The sequence below is a fragment of the Callospermophilus lateralis genome, chromosome 1 (genome assembly GCF_048772815.1).
Source record: "Callospermophilus lateralis isolate mCalLat2 chromosome 1, mCalLat2.hap1, whole genome shotgun sequence".
NCBI lineage: Eukaryota > Metazoa > Chordata > Mammalia > Rodentia > Sciuridae > Callospermophilus > Callospermophilus lateralis.
Genome location: NC_135305.1, coordinates 67,211,676 through 67,231,459, shown reverse-complemented (window position 1 = coordinate 67,231,459; position 19,784 = coordinate 67,211,676). Strand labels below are relative to the sequence as shown.

At 44.4% G+C, this 19,784-nt stretch overlaps 1 protein-coding gene across 34 annotated transcripts in view; it reads left to right on the top strand.

Moving 5' to 3' along the window:
- Positions 1-8,052, top strand: part of Nrcam (neuronal cell adhesion molecule) — a 69,157-nt gene extending 61,105 nt beyond the window's left edge. For 30 of the 34 annotated variants that reach the window (XM_076862769.1, XM_076862726.1, XM_076862834.1 and 27 more), the window contains 3 exons: positions 276-407; positions 1,265-1,343; positions 7,483-8,052. In XM_076862769.1, the coding sequence (XP_076718884.1) occupies positions 276-407; positions 1,265-1,343; positions 7,483-7,720 (449 nt within the window). In that variant the 3' untranslated portion in view covers positions 7,721-8,052. The other 4 variants (XM_076862743.1, XM_076862790.1, XM_076862813.1 and 1 more) reach the window with 2 other exon arrangements.
- Positions 8,053-19,784: the final 11,732 nt, after the last annotated feature.

Genomic DNA, 19,784 nt, shown 5'->3' with positions numbered 1-19,784 from the left:
TAGTTTACATAACTGTGAACACAGTATTTAGCAGGGTTTGGTACTATTTAATGTTATTAGCATTCATATTTCTTAAATTATTTAAATGGTGAAGATTTTACAAAGTTAGGTAATTATATAATTCCTGATCAATAACTGACAGGTTCCAATTTGGGGCCACATGGGAAATGTATAAAAGCTTGTATATCAAGGTGGCTTTTTTTTTATTACAAGAAGCCACCACAGTTCTCTGTCCCTTACCCGATTTCAACCAATACCATTGATTTGTTTTCCAGCGATGGCAAGCCGGCAGGTGGATATCGCGACTCAGGGCTGGTTCATAGGTCTAATGTGTGCTGTTGCACTCCTTATCTTAATTTTGCTGATTGTTTGCTTCATCAGAAGAAACAAGGGTGGTAAATACCCAGGTAAGAAAAAAAAAATACTGAAATTACTTTATAATTATTCATTAAACTAAAAGAATTGTGTAGATTGCAATAGTTTATTTCCCTAGATCCAGAAATATGGATTTTTCTGTTCAATTTTTTTAATCCCTTTTTATATAATGACATCATAATTACTGTCAAAGGCATAGGGCATTTGGAAATGCAAATCAGTCTGTTCTCTGATAATGTAAGTTTACTCTCTTAGGCTCCACAAAAGTTCCCAATACTGAAGCAGCACCTAAAAACCAAGTGGTGGGGTGGAGGATCAGTGTGTGAAGCTTTCCAAAGGAAGTAATGCATGGACCCAGTTTTGATGTGATATGTGACATTGTTTTCCCTATTAGTTCACTCAATTTAGTTCACTCAAATTTATATATTTTTTTAAAATATTTACTTTTTAATTATACTTGGACACAATACCTTTATTTTACTTATTTATTTTATGTGGTGCCTCACATATGCTAGGCGAGCGCTTTACTGCTGAACCACAACCCCAGATCAAATTTATATTTTCTTTACATGATCATTTACCTTCTGGTTATAAGAAAAAAATTTACAAAAACAATTTGTTACCATGAATATAGATAATAAACAGATGGGTGAACTGGGGGAAAAAATCTTGGAAACTTACTAAAGTCACCTTATGTGTTAACAAATGTTCATTTTATTAGGTTCCCACAGCAATGACAAACGTATCAATTACATGCACAACTACATAATATTTCTGTTTATATGGTTGTATAACATCTAATTGTGGAGAGAATTATTTTCCTCTGCTGTGTAACTTTGATAAGGAAGTACAAGTTCAATGGATAATGATGTTATTTCTAAATTTTCAGTTAAAGAAAAAGAAGATGCTCATGCAGATCCTGAAATTCAGCCGATGAAGGAAGATGATGGAACTTTTGGAGAATACAGGTGGGCCTCTACTTCTTGTTGCTCTTTGTCTTCTTGGCCCTGCCCCTCTGCAAACATTCTCCCAAGGCAGGATTCAACCAGCAATGTGCTCTCCCTGGCTGTTCACATGGCCTCAGTTTAGAAATACTTCCATGCCTAAATGTTTACATGTTCCTCAAGATTAAAGCATTCTCATTTTTTATTAAAATATAAATTTCCATTTTAATGATAGGTTTGGAGGCAGAGTAGGTTTGGAGACAGTATGTTCCAGAGGCCCATGTTGTGTTGGTCAATCTAGCAAAGCCAGCAAGTTATAGGGAGAATTAGAATATGAAAGACCCTACTTCCTACAGGATCTGCATTGTAAAGAAATGTGCTTTTATAAAACCATTGTAAACAAAACTCTTTAATTTCAGATATGCAGCTCTACTTAAGCAATACTTATACCCCTATTGTTCATCTAAAGATGAGTATCTCATTTTATAAGCAGTTAATTATTAAGCAGTATCACAGCCATTTGGTCCATGTGTTAACTCACAGAACTTTGAAGATACATTCTTGACTTAATCATTAAGAAGAAATATTAATAAAACCTATTTGCTGATTTTTTAAACATCTCTTTAAACAAGAAATATTCTTGCCTAGGCAATATAGGTCTTTTCAGAAAGAAAGAAGTTTTTATTCTAGACATGATTAAAAACAGTAGCAAAATATTTATTTAAGTATTCTAAAAGATCATCACTCTGGTGTCACAAAAGGGTATTTCTATAAATCTTTGCACTGAGCTCAAATTGAGGCTTGCTTTTTTTTTTCTCCTAGAAGAAAAAAGACTTTTGGGTGAAATAAAACATTTCACTATTGTAGATTCCAGGTGGCATTTATATCTAAGATATTTGTGTTAAGAATGCCCCATTTCTGGAGCTCATTTTTGGTACTTCCATGTCAGTGTCATGAAGGTAAAATAATGCCAACAGTGAGAAATATAGAGCTGATTGAGAAAAGCCATATATTTCCAACACAATGGGTTTTGTGCAGGTTTCCATGTAGACACGAGGGTTTTGCCTTCCTTGTCTGGACACAAGGAAGAGCATCCATTCTGATCTTCTCTTTAACGGACACAACTACAGTTTCTTTAATTTCCCAGAAATTCTGTATCTCGGGGTATGGAAAAATGTGTAGTGAGGCTTGTCTTAATGTTAGTTGTTGGCTCTGAGGCTGAAAGCATAGGAAAACCTCCTGCAGTACCCCCACCCTCTGCACCCAAGGTTTTTATAGTATATGAGAGCAGCCTATAAATGCCCATAGTCCAGGAGAGCTGCATCTTACACTTACAAGCTGTGTCTTCACTGATTTAACTCACTTTTCTACACATTTCTCCTGTAAGCAGGTGAGCGGGTAATCACTAAAATAGCTTGTTTTTAGAATTCTCATGGTTATAATTCTGTATAGGATATTCACACTGCTCCTTTGTTGGTTGTTAAGAAGCAACATCTTTAATATAGTCTGGAAAACTTATTATATATTTGCATGAGTTGAAAATAAACCATAAGCACTTCATATATTTTCCACATGGTGATGGATTCCTGTTTTCCATTATCATGCTTAAATGAATATGGCAATGTACTGCTCACTTCATGGATCTCAAATATCATTTGCTATGATGGTGATGTAAAGCCATGACCTGAAAAAAAATGTGACTTTCCTGGAGTAACGATGCAAACTATACTATTATGACTTGATTAAAATTGAGGTTGAGTTTTGTGAACCAGCTTGGAACCAAGAGACTGTTAATTTTACTGTCAACTCAACCATCACCTGTGATTCCTTTATATGGTACTCAGTTTGACAAGGTCTCTCTCTCTCTCTCTTTTTTTTTTTTTATCTATAAAGGGAAATAGTTGTTCAAGTATTAGAAGGTCGTCAAAACTTTCTTTGCTGGTTCTATGATTTCTGTACTGTGAGCTATATACCAACTACTTTGAATATGATTTTGTCTCTAGAGCAGTACATAGCAAGTATTTAGATTATTAGCCTCATAATCCCTATTTAATTTACATTTGTTTGATCATCTTCCTTTGTCTTGGTGTGAATTCATGCGTGCTATGTTCGTGAAGCGTTTTCAAATGACTGTCTTTAACTTTTGCCATGATTTCTCAAGATGAAAAGACTTTTTATTTGGGCCTATTGAATACAAACCCAATTGGAGTGAAGACAAAAACTCTGATGACACATATAATGGCATTGATGGCAGAGGGGCCAAAGGAAATAAAGTTCTGATGGGTGTCTCCAACTTGAAACACAACTTAGTCATGTGATTTTTTTTTTTTTTAATGAATCTTAAAGTTCATAAGGACAACACCACGTGCAAAACTACTTCCCCAAATTCCTGAATACCCTGTGTTACAGAGTGGCTTTGTCCTGTGATTTTCAGACACTACCTCGGAATTTTTTTCTTTTGGTTTCATTTCTGTTTAAAGAAATCAGATGATCTTTATTTTCTTAGATGCACAATTAATGAAAACGGTTCCAACTACTGTTTATTACAGAAGTTTTTTTTGTAGTAATACATTTTAGTGTCACTTTTTTCCCCTAAATCACCAGGGTCCTTTCTCTGCTTTGCACCTTCTGAAAGTTTTGAGCTCTTTATCACTTGCTAATTCTCATTATCCTTCATTCCAAAACTGAAATGTAATGCTGATCATACTGACACACACAAAATTAGGATGATTGCCTAAATGTGAATTTATTCCATGTGCAATTTGCTTATTCTCCAGTCTGAGAATGAAACTGTTTCTATATGGTGGGCTCTGAGCCACAGGACATTTCATAGTGCAAAGAGGGATGGAACTTCAATTGTGGCCGAATTTGATTTTTTTTTTCATATGCTATAACCCCATGCACTCACTCCAATACCCACCCCTAAGCAGTTATCCTCATGTGGAAGCCTGCAGCTTTGTTTGTTTGTTTCTTTAATTATACAGACAGTAGGATCTGCATCCTTACTAGCATATAGAAAAGTCAGAGAAACAATTCAACCAACTGTGTAAGTATTTTCTTATTCTTTAGATCCATTCTTTCTGAAACAAGAATGAACACAGCACGTAAACCATGTATCTATGGTACTTGAACTCATAACTTACTGCATAAATGGAGACTCTTGCCATGGGAATCTTGCCATTCATGTGAATGTGATCATGTTGCAAGAATGCTAACCCACACTCACAAAGCCTGCCCAAAGCCAAGCTGTGTCACTTTTGTTACATACTTCAGATTTATTCTTCTTACAAATGTGAACTGATGTGTGAGCAAAATAAGTAATGACAGGCTTTTAGAGAGTGGGTTGGAAAGAGTTTCTTGGTCATGGATGTCAATGAAACCATGATAGTATAACGACTACAGGACAATGAGACATAATTATCAGATTTATTGCTGTTGCTGAATTTTACTCAGTAGGCATTTAATAAGGGCACATGCCTAAAGCATGTTCCACTCAAAAAACACATTGAACTCCTTAAAATTTATCTTAAACATAAAATACAGGAAAATATATTTTCATGTTTTATCTGCCATCATAAAATTAAAGAAGGAATGAAATTTTTTAATGTTAGAATTCTGAAAAATTTCTGAAATGCCCACCATCTCTTTATTGTTACTTTTTCATGAATTCATCCTATCAATGTTTATTGAGTGCCTACAAGTAAATATTTTTTACTTTGCAGGCCATGTGGTCTGTGTTGTAGCTCTGCTGTTCTGTATAGCACAAATTAACCATAGATTAATACATAGTAAATGGGCATGTACCAAATTAACTGTAGTTTACAAATGCCTAATCTCTAGGGGGTATATTTTCAATACTTGATAACAGAGTAATGCTTTCAAAATGTAGATCACATTTTGTCACTTAGCCATTGAAAACTCTCCAGTGGTTTCCCATCTTACTCAGTGTTACAGGGAGAATCTTCAGTGTCCCATGGGTCACTGATATAGCCCAGTCTCTTCCTCATTCCTATTAATCTCTGCTTCTCACTTGCTCCTCCAGTTCCAGCCACATCTCCTTGCTGTTGCCAAGCTTGCCCCTACCTCGAGACACTTACACTGTCTTGTGACTTTTGCCAGAATCGCTTTCCTTCCAGCTGTCCAGCTGGCCAACATAGTTCTTAAGCTTTATCCAGTGCTACTTCTTGAGGAGTCCTTCCCTGGACATCCTAATCAAATATATTTTCTGTAGTACTAATTTTCTATAGTACTAATTGCCTTCCAACTTCACTAGTTTTCTTGTTATATTGATAGTTAATTGTACTATACCCTAAGAGAAGTCAATTTTGGGAGGTCAGCGTTTCAGTCTGTCTTCTTTGCTCCTTCATCCCCAGTGCCTAGATGCTCAGTAAACATTTGTTGGATGAAAGGGTGAGTGCATTGATGGCTGGATCAAAGTAGTGTCATAGACAAAAATTTCCTGTAGTATCCTTGGAAAGCTCGTTCTACAAAGCAGAATAAGGCTAATAGTTAGAATCAAGTGACAAAATTCTGCTCATTATTGAACTTTTCAGCAGAACTGACGTTTTCATCAAGTCATGTTCAGTATTTCACAGAAACTATTCCTGCAAAGCCTACAGATTAATGAATAAATCCCAAAGATGTAGTCTAAGCTATTTTTGTAACAAATTAGAAGCTGAGTGTTATGCCCTCCAAAATGCCCCCAAAGACAGGCAGCTCAAGGTTCCGTGACTCCACCCCAGTTGTTTATCAGTGGTGGTGATAATATAGATTTTCAACAAGAACTTGTGTGTTGTTAAATAGGTAATTTTCATTAGCAAAAGCCAGTGTTATGTGGCTAGCATTACTTCCCAGTCTTGAGATACTATTATTGAAGAAAAAAATGAAACCACTAGCAGAAGTTACTGACAAAGAAGACAGAATATTGGTGCATCTTAAAATTTGCTAGATAAACTACTACAGCTAAGCAACCTCTTTGTTACATTAAGACTTTTTATTCTTTACTAATATTGTGTGTTTCCTATTTTGACTTGCATTTGGTTCTTTGAAAGAAAACAAAATATTGGATTATGTCGTTGCCTTTTTCACTATTTTTTGCCCAAATATTACCTATTAAGATATTTCTTAATATCTAATAGGCCAATGTGCATACCTAGTTACGTGAACAGTCATGTAATTAGGTGGACATCCTTAAATACCTCTTCTACTTCCTAGAAATTGTGCTTAGGTGTTCAGAGAAATAAGAAAAATAACAATTACTATAGAGTCCTATAAAGCTTTATTAAAGTGTGTCCCTCAGCTTCCCATCCAATGTAGACAAGCTGGATGACACACATGGCACAAGAGAGGGGGTTAAGATGAGTGCAGGAAGTCTTCGATTTTTTGTGTTGGAAGCACTCATGCTCTTTAGAATATTGGCATGCCATTCATAGTACAAATTATGGAGAGCTTTTAAGTAAAAGTGTGTCTGTTTCCAAATTAATAAGTTTTTACCCATGACTAACAGTTTTATAGGAAAAAAATACTGTGTATTATCAGTATAAGGATTTTGCTTTTCTTCTTAGGCTATTTTCATTTGTTTCTTCTGCATCCTTTTAATGGAATTTGTAGGTCTCTTGAAAGGTAAGGTTGAAGTTTACAAGTCTGGCCAATAACAAAATTATTTGAAATGCAGGATTTTGCTTCTCCTTCTGGCTCAGAAAAAAAAATCCATGTTTCACATTTAATCAAAATCATGCTCCATTCATGTCCAAGGAATCGGTGATGTTATGCAGTTTAACATACTAATAACTTCTCTACCTCCTATAAGTTTCTCTTCTCACTTTAAATTCAAAATAGTGGTCTCCATTTTTTCTCTATTCTTCCCTTTTTAATGCTTGTGATTATTTCTGGATTGCTTTCAAATCAGGGGTCAGCCTCTCTCATTGAAATTAACATGCACAATCGGAGGCCATCCATTCTACTGAAGACTTCATAATTCAACCATTTCCACCGCTCTTCATTCCAGCTCCATACTAGTCACTGGAGTCAGCCTGACAATTAGATTTGGGCTACAGAAGCTCAGGACTCCAAGTGCTTTTCCATAATTTGCATGCGTGATCTTTAAAGAAAAAGATGTTACCCGACTGCCAGTCATGACAACAGTGTTTCCTTTTTATTCCAGTGACGCAGAAGACCACAAGCCTTTGAAAAAAGGAAGTCGAACACCTTCAGACAGGACTGTGAAAAAAGAAGACAGCGATGATAGCTTGGTTGACTATGGAGAGGGGGTGAATGGCCAATTCAACGAGGATGGCTCCTTTATTGGACAATACAGTGGTAAGAAAGAGAAAGAACCGGCAGAGGGAAACGAGAGCTCAGAGGCACCTTCTCCTGTCAATGCCATGAATTCCTTTGTTTAATTTTTAAGCTCTTTGCCAATGTCCAATTTCTCTAGAATGTTTATCTTAAGCACTTGTTTGTCAGCCTTCTCATACTATGAACATATGGATAGAAAGTATGTTTTCTGCTGTATGTTAATATTATGAGAAAAGTTAGAGCAAGAACACAACTCGTCAAATGACATGTCAATGTGAACTGCAGTACAAAGTGCATACTTTTTCATTCAAAGTGGGTTGTCTCGATTTCCTCAGAACTGATCAAAATGATGCAACATCGTCAACAAATCATGCTATTCCCTCTTCAAGAAACAGTTCAATAGGATGCATGAGAAATGCTACACATTTAAAGGACATACCTAAGTTAAGTATGTTATTAAAACATGGTTTGATACTTTGTTTATACTATCCTCAGCTGAACCCCTAAATATGAATTCCGTTTTCATTGTCAAGAGTGTTACTGTAGTATTCTCTAGAACTTCAATGTCTTTGTGGACATTGTTGTGAAATTGGTGATCCTATGTCTAGCTGTTGTTAGTCTTTTGGGGAGACTGGTAGGAACAGTATGTACAGTATATACTTGCTAAATAAGTTAATTATGACAGTTGCATTTGCTGATGCTACTGAGACTCTGTTACCTGCTCTTTGCTCCTGTTACTTCATAGGCTTCTTAATCTTCCAGGTATTACAGCAGCACAGTGTTCTACTTTGTACATTATCTGTGTTTGGTTGTTTTTAGGCATAAACAGTGTGTATTGCAATGCATTTGGACATTTGTGCCATACTGAAAGAATTGAAAACAAATCACTGTAATTAAATTTCAAAAAATTTTCCAGAAAACACAGGGCAAGATACATGCAGTGCCTTCAGAATAAGCATTCCATAATATACTGCATTCTGTATCAGCCGGTACAGTGGACTCCATCTTAGATTACTCTCATTGTCAAAAAGTAACTTTTGAAAAGCAGAGATAATGAAAATTGCAATGCTGAAAACAAAAAAAGAAGTGGAAAATTAAAGTAAGAACATAGTTTATTTTAAGGGACATTTCCCCATAAATTACAAAGAAAAATTTTATTATCAACTAGACAACATGATAGTTTGGTTTCCATTCCAACAGGTCACATTCAGTAAGAATGTCAACATGGTATAAAATTAATAGAAAAATAAACAAGTTATTGCAAAACTAAAAGCATACAACAGCATGCCAACATAATTCATATTTGTAAGACTTTACCTATATGAGCTTTTGAAACTCTCTGCAGCATTAAGCAATGTGTATGCAAATCACAATGGACACACTTCAGAAACTAAGAAATTTAACAAGTGCTTAAAAGGCCAACAGTCTAAGGGATTACATCTGCAGTTTAAAAAAATAAATATATATATATTCTATCTTATTCATAAACAATATCTATCAAATGGTTTACCTCTAAATATGAAAATCTATAACAACCTATGGTTGAAGGAATGCTCAGTTTCATTTGCCAATAAATTGGTTTCTCATAACTTGCATCAAGTTTAATTTTAAGTAAAGCTTTTTATATGTAGATATTTTGTTGAATTTGTAAATATACTTAAAGTGTAGATGCTATATGCTTATAGGTGTTACATACAAATAAACAGGTAAACAATGTTTGTGTTGCACTGTGTAAGGAGTAAGCTAATTCATGCAGTGTGTGGGATTGGAAAGCATCTAAGTACCTTTTGTGTTTTTTCTCCCTTTTTGCTGTGACATGGAAATAGTGAACTTTTCCACAGCAGGTTTCTAGCTGAAATCTTCAGAGCTTTGCCTATGGAGCACAGTAGGTTTAATACCTGGCATGTTTGGTAAATGCAGGTAAAGCACAGTTTGAAGTAATCCCAGGTTAAGGTGCCCTTAATGCTTTCATTTCTCCATATCCACTTTTGAAAGATCAACCTATCCATTGAAAGACAAAAAATAAAAATAAAATGGACTTGCCTTGACATCAGAGAGCACAAAGATAAAAGTTACTTTATTTTGTCAATGTTTCAGAACAATAAAAGTACAGTTTTTTACCCTTCCATAATGGTACATGCTAAATTTATCTGTGCATGGAGTCACTTCTGTAATAATGCAACAGATTTTGTATTAAAAATTAAATGTGGTTTTAAAAGTCCCTCTCTCTTTTATAATTTATCATGTGGAGTGGAGTGTGGATATCTAAGTAATGGTATATGTAACAATATAGGCAAATGTGGAAAAAAAAAGCAACTGTTAAACCCTCTTGATCTCTTTGTGATTTTTAACTTTTTCAAACATATTTCCTCGTGGGGTTTTTACATTTCTGTTGTTGTCACTTGTTTTGTTTGTGCTGGGGACAGATCTCAGGGCCTCACATACGCTACGCAAGTGCTCTACCACTCAGTTACAGCCCCAACCCTCCAATGTTTTTAAGTAGGCAGATTTTTGATTTTTTACTTTAAAAGGCTGTCATATGCAGAGAAAATTAAACATAAATCTAAACACAATATAAAAAAGATAATAGGGCACATCAAAAATATTTTAATGAAAAGCAAGAATAGATATTACCAACATGTTGAGAGTAGGTCCAAAAAGAACAGGCACTGCCTCCTATCTCAAAGTCTGATTCCCCAGTGCCTGCTGTCAGTTATGATCCTGTCTTTCACCTGCATGGACCTCTGCCTCCTCAGGCACAGGCAACTTGAATTTCTTAAGTGGCCTGCCTGATGAGACAGTTTGGACATTTAAAAGTACTCCGTATCGTCCACTCCCCTCTCTCCATCTCATTCTTTTAGTTGTCTCAAAACCATCTAGCTCTGCATATAGCCCAAGACCGATTTGTTCCCATGTTCTACCACCTGCCCTTTATTCACAGGTCCCTTGTCCCAGCATTGCACCCCAAGACCCACTGGCTCAGAACTCCCGTCTCTATGCAATTATTTGAATTACATGTTGTATAAGTGAATATAAATACTGTGTAGTGCTCAGTATTTTCCCATGGAGGGAATGTCTGTTGCTCACTTGAGAACAACCATCAGACCCTTCTTTCCCCTCCATTTCTGGGCCAAATTCACAGACCACAGCCCCAGTTTACATCAGTCATTGCTCTGCTTAGCAACAGGGTCTGACAAAATGTGAGCCTGACCAGAAAAATAATTAGTCCATTGCTGGCATAAACTGTCTTATTCAGATGGTTTATAATGGCCCTGGTTTAGGTTTAATGACTAATTTGAGAAATGGCTTGTGGAGGCAAGGAACTGAGAATTCTCACCCCAACCTAGTCGAATCTCTTCCAGGCATGAGCTTTTTCCTACAGATGACCACCAGAGGGCCCGCGTGGTTTATTTAGCACGCACCCACACAAACATGCAGATAGGCAGAAAAAGCCACCTCTGGAAACAGAGCAAACTACTTGGATAATCATACTGTGATATGATGTGCAGAAAATGATCACCTGCTGTAACATGGGAAATGGATTTGCATCATTCTCTAACAAGTACATGGCTTCCAGGATGGCACCGTGACTTTACTGTGGGTGAATGGGAGAAGCCACCTCTTGAGTCCCAAGGAAACATCCTCATCACTGATGCAAGTTGGTGTAGGGATGAAGGGGGAGCACATCCTTAAGATGCTGAGCATGTTACTTTGTCTGCCAAAAATGGCTTGAGGGGCTGAGGCTGGGGCTCAGTGGTAGAGTGCTTGCCTGGCATGGGTGAGGTACTGGGTTCAATCCTCACCACCACAAAAATAAAATAAAGGTATAGTGTCCATCTACAACTGAAATATACATAAAACATCCTGGTTTGATGTTTTGTGATTGTAGAGTGTACGTACACACACGAGCACAGTTTAAGAATAGACAGCTCTTGCTCTTTACTTTTAAAAAAGGAAAGGAGAGGGAGAGAATACTACTAGAGTATTTATATTCAATAAATAGTTGTTAGGGGGAGGTGGAAAGATCCCTGGACTGGAAACTCCATTGTTAATTAGCTATGTCACCATGGGTATACAAACCCCCAATCTCTCACCTCTCCACACCTTTTCCTTAGCTAGAAAATGATGGATAACAGATGATTTATAAGACACTTTTCTGCTTAAATCCTGTGGTTTCTAGTAACTAAAAAAGAAAAAAAATTAGGACACCCTCAAGAGCCAAGTATTTTACTAAGTGGAAGAAGGAGATACAACGAGCAAAACCAGTTGTGATTCCTGCTCTAATGGAGCATGGAGTACAGTGTAGGACACAGACACAATCAAATGACCACCTAGAGAGATCTGTAATTCCACACTGAGGTAAGAGCGAAGGGAAGGCACACAATGAACTATGAGAAGAAATGGTGGCAGAGACCAGCCTGGATGAAGTGGTCAGGAAGGCTACCCTCAGGAAGTGTGAACTGAGAGGTGAAGGACAGGAAGAACCAGGGAGGAGCAGGTGGGTAAAGCAGATGCCTGCAGGGCCAGCATGCCTGCAGCAGCTGCAAAGGTCAGGCCATCCTGGGCCTGAGGACCACATGATGAGAACATGTATTTATTTAAGGAGCAGTGGGAAGTAACAGAGAGGGTTAAGTTAGGGTTATATGATCAGCGGGTTTGTGCCAAGGGAATGGGAATTGTGGCACCTTGGGTGGGAAATGCCCTGGATCCGGGTCATAGCACTGGACATAGAAGTGAATGGATGGATTCAGGGAATTGGGGGGAAGGCAAGCATCAAGGATAGCTCTGTGTGTGTGTGTGTGTGTGTGTGTGTGTGTGTGTGTGTGTGTGTGTGTAGGGGGCAGGGGTTGTAGTAGTACCAGGGATCTAACCTAGGGCCTCATGCATTTTAGGCAAGCACTTTACCACTGAGCTCTGTCCAGAGCCTCTCAGGATGGCTCTTAAATTTCTGACTTGCCTAGGAACAAGAGGTTCACTTAGATGGAACATCAGAAAATAACCAGGTTTGGGGGTAAGTTACATATAAGAGCAGGTTGATAGGTAAGGAATGTGAAAATCTCTAAGACATCCAAGAGGAATAGCCAATAGGAATTGGATATATGGGTTTAAAGTTAAAAAGAAATTCCTAAGATGATGAGCTAAGCCATGAGCCCCAGATATGATTGCCAAGAAAGAATACAAGTAAAAGAGCTAAGGACCAAGCCTTAATAGGAAACTTCCAAATGTACCACTCAGCAAGGGGAGGATGGGCCCCCACAGGAGACTGGGCAACAGCATTCAATGTCTGGAGCTTCTCACTGGGAGACATAAGGCAATGTGTTGTCCCAGAAGCCAGCAGAAGAGACTTTTTACAAGAATGAGAGCAGTTTAGTATCATATAACACTAAGAAATTGTGCAAAATGAGGATGGGGAATATTTATAGGATTTGAATACATAGAGGTCATCTGAGACCTTAGTCAAAGCCGTTGGGTGGACTGTGGCAGCAGTTGGAATGTGATGAAGAGAGTTTAAAAGGTGAGGAGATACAGACCTGGACAACCCACCCATCCTTAGCTTGATTCCTTGACATTTCTACCACTATAATAATATAATCTAAGCATCTTGCTCTCTGCCCATGACCTCAGCAACATTATTTACTCTCCTTTCTCCCAAGCCTTCAGCTTGTTCCTTTATTTTGGTCATTTCCCCAGCAGATGTTATAGTCCACATTTTTGAATGATGGACTTTGCTGTAACATCCTTTTCCACTTTGTCTTGTCTGAATACCTGTATCATGTAGCTCAGGATCAAGTCTCCAGCCTGCCCCTAAGAACTGGGGGATATAATGGAGATTAGTACCACTGTAACTTCATCAACATCTTCAAATGGCTCAATCCTCAACACTGCTAAGAGACCTGCTAGTTTTCTCAGGTAAACTTACACTCAATGACTTCTTCCATCTCCTTGACCATTACCACCTGCCCCCTTTCCAACATACCCTCACAAATCACTTTCTACAAAATGGCCTAGCATCATAATTTACTGAAGAGAAAGAAAGAAAAGAAGCGTAGATGGGAATTTCCTCCTCTCTGCTGCCCTGCCTCAATGCATCTCCCATTCTCTGCCTCTATCTTGCATTAAAGCAGAGGAGCTGTCCTTCCTCCTGTGTAAGGCCAAACTTTCTGCCTGGGTCTGGAAGCCTTCTCCTTCTTAGTGGCTTCTCACCCATAAGTTATCCCTGCTACTTCTCTACTGGATGTCTATCTCTATTCCCTGGCTTTCTTCCTCGCTTGAGCCTGTGGTGGCACTTGTTGCTCCCTGCATCCCTGGGCTTTGACTGCGGGCCCCTCACTTAGGCCACTTCATTGCTCCCCTTGGCTTCCCTGCACCTCAGAATCCTAGTGCCGCCCAACTTCCCCACCAACTTCCCGCCCCACCCTTCCCTGCTCTTCCCTGGCATGGGCCCTCTTCTAGGATCCTAGTCTGGCTCCTTGCTGGAGTTCTGGCCCCCACCCCATCCATACCCGTCCTCGGGCCCTTCATGCTGTACCCTCCTTCGGCACTCCTGTCCTCCCTGTCCCACTGGGCCCCTTTTCCTGATTCCTTTCCAGGATGCTCACCTGGGCCTGGGGACTAGACCTGGCCTCTTGGATCTGTGGGCTCCTTTTGGAAAATCATAGCCCTGTCCCTTGCCTGGGCCCTTTGTCCTCCCTCAGTCCGGGCCCTGCTTCTCGACCCTGACACCTAGCAGTGGACCTGGACCTTGAGACTTCCTTCCCCTGCGCCACCCACTCCCCTTTCTCCCCTCCCTCCCCTCCTCAGCCCCCCTGTTCAGGCAGCCTACCCTGGCCCTCTCATTTGGCTCTCCAGTCCTGGGCTTGGCTTTTTCTTTGAGCCCCCAACCTCACTTCTCAAGGACCCTGTCCCTGTCCCTTGATTTCAGGCCCCTTTTTCCGGCCCCCTCCTGTGCCTCCCCTCTGTTCCTCTTGTTCTGTGGCATCCTGGCACTGCCTGGACCCTCCCTTCCCCCTGCTTCTCTCTAGACTGGGTGTCTCCAATGGGTCCTGGGTCGCCACAGACCCCCCTCCACTTCCAGATGCAAGGTATGCCTTTACAGTGCCCTCCTTTGGCCCTCCTTTGGTCCCGGGCCTTCTCTGAGGATCTACTCACCTGAAGCAGAGGAGTGGAATTCGCTGGCCTCTGTGTCCCGAATGCTTCCTATGGGAAACACAGCCCTGCCCCTCGCCTGGGCCCCCTTCACCGCCCAAACCTTGACACCTGGCAGTGGATGTGGGCCTTGCTCTGACCTTGCACCTCACGATCCCCTCTCTTCCCTCCCCTGCTCTCTCACCTTGAATGCTGCCCCTACCCCAACCCAGCCCTCCCTAACCCTGACCCTCATGCTCCAGTCCCAGGGCCTGGCTCCTCACCTGAGTCCTGACCTTGTTCCTCCTGTTGCGTGGCTTCGCATGGCGTTGCTTCCTGTTGGGTCTGACCTGGGGGCCCCTTCTTGGGTCTCTTAGCGCGTTCCCCTGGGTGCCCCTTTCACTGTCCTCTGTCTCTTCATCCTTGCTCAGCCCTTCCTCACCTTCTCCAGGTGCATTCCCTTAGTGCAGTTGCGCTCGCCTCCTGCTCCTTGGGTCCCTCATCCCGGGTCAGTAGGGTCGGTCCCTTGCCTGGGCTCCTGACTTGGGTTCTGGATCTCACCCCTCTCCACACCCACCACGACCCTTCCTTCGCCTTCCTCCTGGACCCCTTCCCTTGCCCAGCCCCCGTTGCCCAGTACCTGGCCCAGTACCTCATCTGAGTCAAAGCGCCTTATGGGAAACAGAGCTCTGCCCCTCGCCTGGGCCCCTTGCTCTCCCTGGGTCCTTGGTCCTGTACCCAGAACCTTGAGACTTGGCAGTGGCCCTTGGACTCCAGCCTGCCTCCCCCTTGCTCTATCCCCTGCCCTTCCTCCCCAGTCCTGTCCACTGTCCTGAGCCCCCTGCCCCAGCCCTGGCCCTTGGCTCTCCATTCCCTGGCCTTCCTCCTCCCTTGAGCCTCTGGTGGCCCTTCTTGCTCCTTGTGTCCCTTGGCTTTGACTGAAGGCCCCTCCCTTGGGTTGTTTCCCTGATCCCCTTGGCTTCCCTGCACCACAGTACCCTAGTACTGCTCACCTGCCTGGCCCCACCCTTCTCTGCTCTCCCCCACACGGGCCCTCCTCTAGGTCCCTAGTCTGGGTTCCTTGCTGGGGTCCTGGCTCCCACCCCACCCACACCGTCCTCAGGCCCTTCATGCTGTGCCCTCCTTTGGCCCTCCTGTTGTCCCCATCCCCACCAGGGCCCTTTTTCTGATTCCTTTCCCAGGATGCTTACTTGGGCCAGGGGACTGAACCTGGCCTCTTGGTCCTGCAGGCTCCCTTTGGGAAATCTTAGCCGTGCCCCTTTCCTGGGCCCTTTGGCCTCCCTCAGCCCGGGGCCTGCTCCCCAACCCTTATACCTGGCAGTGGACCTGGGCTTTGAGCCTTCCTTCCCCTGCACCACTAGCTCCCCTTTCTTTTTTCCCTCCCCTCACCAGCCCTGTTCCTATTCAGGCAGCCCTCCCTGGCTCTCACACTTGACTCTCCATTCCTGGGCTGGCTTCTTGCTTGAGCTTCGGGCTGCCCTTCTCAAGGACCCTGACCCTGTCCCTTGATTTCATGCCCCATTTTGGGGGTCCCTCCTGTGCCTCCCCTCTGTTCCCTTTGTGCTGTGTTATCCTGGCATTGTCAGGACCTTCCCCTCCCCCTGCTTCTCCCTAGCCTAGGTACCTCCAATGGGTCCCGGGTCCCCACCAACACCCTCCCACTTCCAGATGCAAGTGCCCTCCTTTGGCCCTCCTTTGATCCAGGTCCCTCTCTGAGGTTCTACTCACCTGGAACAGAGGAGTGGACTTGACTGGCCTCTGTGCCCTGAATGCTTCCTATGGGAAACAGCCCTGCACCTCTCCTGGGTCCCCTTCCCCTTGGGAACTTGACACCTGGCAGTGGAGGTGGGACTCTGGACAACCTATCCCTGAGCGATCCCCTCCCTTCCCTTCAGTGCCCTCTTGCCTTGCATGTTGCCCCTACCCCAATCCAGCCCTCCCTAAGCCTGACCCTTTGTGTTCCAGTCCCCAGGCTTGTGTGCTCCCCAAAGCCCCTGACCTCTTTCCTCCTGTCGTGTGGCATAGCGTGTCATCTCTTCTTGTTAGGTCTGACCTGAGTCCCCTTATTTGGACCTTCTAGCATGCTCCCCTCTTTGCCCCTTGCACCTCCCTCTGTCTCCTGGTCCTCTAGCAACCCCTTCCTCCCCTTTCTCTGGTGCTTTGCCCTGGCGCTCATGGATCTCCTTCTCCTTGGATTCCTCATCCTCAGTGGGTTGTGTCAGTCCCTTGCCGGGTCTCCTGGCTTGGGATCAGGCTCTTGCACCCCTCCGCGCCCACCGCGACCCCCCACTGTGTCCTCCCGTTGCCCTCCTCTTGGCCCCCTTCCTTTGCAAGGCCTCCTTTGCCAGGTCTCTGGCCCTGGATTCTCATCTGGGCCAGAGCGCCTTATGGGAAACAGAGCCCTGACCCTCGCTCTGGGCCCTTGGTCCTGCACCTGGATTCCTGACACCTGGCAGTGGCCCTGGGTCTGGAGACTACCTCCTCCCTGCTTTCCCTCCAAAGTCTTGTCCACTGTCCTGAGCCCCCTGCCCCAGCCCTGGCCCTTGGCTCTATATTCCTTGGCCTGGCTCCTTGCTTGAGTCTCTGGTGGCCTTTCTTTTTCCATGGACTTTGTCTGAGGGCCCCTTGCTGGGGCTGCTTCCCTGCTCCCCTTGGATTCCTGTTTGGCAGTACCCTACTGCTGCCCCGCCTTCCCGGGCCTGTCCTTCCCTGCTCTCCCCTGGCATGGGACCTCTCTATGTCCCTAACCTGGGCTCCTTGGTGGGGTCCTGGCCTCAAGCCTACCCACACCCATCTTCAGGCCCTTCAGGCTGTGCCCTACTTTGGCCCTCCTGTCATCCTGTCCATGCCAGGCCCCTCTTCCAAATCCCCTTCCCAGGATGCTCACCTGGGCCAGGGGACTGGACCTGGCCTCTTGGCCCTGCAGGCTTTCTTTGGAAAAACGTAACCCCGCCCCTTACCTGGGCCCTTTGGCCTCCCTCAGCCTGGCCCTGCTCTAGAACCCTGACGCCCAGCAGTGGACCTGGGCCTTGAGCTTCCTCTCCCTGTGCCATTTGTTCCCCTTTCTCTCCTGGCTCCCTTTCCCAGGCCTGTCTTTTTCATGCATTTGTCTCTCCATTTCTGGGCCTGGCTGCTTGCTTGAGCTCCTGGTCGCCCTTCTCTAGAACCTGTCCCGGTCCCTTGATTTCAGGCCCAGTTTTCCGGCACCCCCCTGTGCCTCCCATCTGTTCCCTTTGTGCTGTGGTATCCTGGCACTGCCAGGACACTCCTCTCCCCCTGCTTCTCTCTAGCCTGGGCTCCTCGTAAGGGTCCAGGCTTTCAAACGACCCTCCCTCACTGCTGCACACCAGGTATCCCCTCACAGTGCCCACTTTTGGCCCTTCTTTGGTCCAAGTCCCTCATTGAGGATCTATTCACCTGGGGCAGAGGAGTAGAATTGACTGGCCTCTGTGCCCTGAATGCTCCCTATAGGAAACACAGCCCTGCTCCTTGCCTGGGTCCCCTTCCCCTTGGGAACTTGACACCTGGCAGTACAGGTGGGACTCTCCACAACCTAGCCCTGAGCGGTCCCCTCCCTCCCCTCCAGTGCCCTCTTGCCTTGCATTCTGCCCCTACCCCAATCCAGCCCTCCCTAAGCCTCACCCTTTGTGCTCCAGTCCCTTGGTTTGTCTGCTCCCACGAACCCCTGACCTCTTTCCTCCTGTTACATGTGTGTCAGGGGAGAGCTCCCCACTCCAACCAGAGTAGACAGGACTCCTCTCTCCAGGAGGGAGACCCCTCTAACCTAGATGTTGGGGGGAGCTCCCCACTGCACCCAGGGTAGAGGGACTCCCCCATCAAGGGGAGGGACCCCCTCTAACCTGGGTGTAGAGGGGGAGCTCTGTATACATCACACCCAGAGTAGAGGGGACTCCTCATCCAGGGGAAAGAGACCCCCACTAACCTGGGTATTGGGGGGAGCTCCCCACTGCACCAGGGTAGAGGGGACTCCCGCTTCCAGGAGGGAAAGTGTCCCCTCTAATCTGGGTATCAGAGGGAGCTCCCCACTGCACCCAGGGAAAGGTGCAGGAGGAAAATCTCCCCCCTCCAGAGGGGGGGTCCCCTCTAACCTGGGTGTCAGGGGTATCTCCTCACCCCACCCAGGGGAGAAGGGACTCTCCCCCCTCCAAAGGGGGGAGTTTCCCCTCTAACCTGGGGGTGTGGGGGAGCACCCCACTGCACAAGGGGTAGAGGGGACTCACATCCTTCAGGGGGATTAGTCCCCTCTAACCTGTTTGTGGGGGAAAGCTCCCCACCACACCCAGGGTAGAGGGCACTCCCCCATTCAGGTGGGGAGAGACCCCTTTTACCTGGATGTAGTGGGGAGCTCCCAACTGCACCCATGGTAGAGGAGACTTCCCCTCTCCAGGGGGAGACACCCCTAAAACCTAGGTGTCAGGGGGAGCTCCCAACCACACCCAAGGTAGAAGGAACACTCTAACCTGGGTGTCAGGGGAAGTGTGATGGGAGGAGTGTGATGGGAGGGCACAATGGGGGATCATGGTGGGTGCAGCAAGGGGCAAGAGCCAGGACCCAATCAAGGAGCCCAGGCAAGGGACCAGACCCACCAAAAGATATTAGGGACCCCAATGAGCAGGAGGCCCTTGATCCCAGAAAAAGCACTAGGGGAAGGAGAGGAAAGGGCAGCACTAGGATGAAGAGACAGAAGGCTGTACAAAGGGAACAGAGGGGAGCACGCTAGGAGGCCAAAGCAAGGGGCGTCCAGGTGAGAGGCGACACAAAGAGACACCAGGCAAAGCAATGCAACACCAGGGACACAGTAAGGGGCTCATGCTCGCAGCAAGGCCTGGGGACTGTAGGGTGAAGGGTCAGGGTGAGGGAGGACTGAGTTGGCTTAGGGGTAGCTTGCAAGGCTAGAGGGCAGGGGAGGGAAGGCAGGGGACTGCCTAGGGCAAGGTCATTGTTAGGCCCACATACACTGCCAGGTGTCAAGGTTGGTCAGCGAAGGGAACCCAGGCAAGG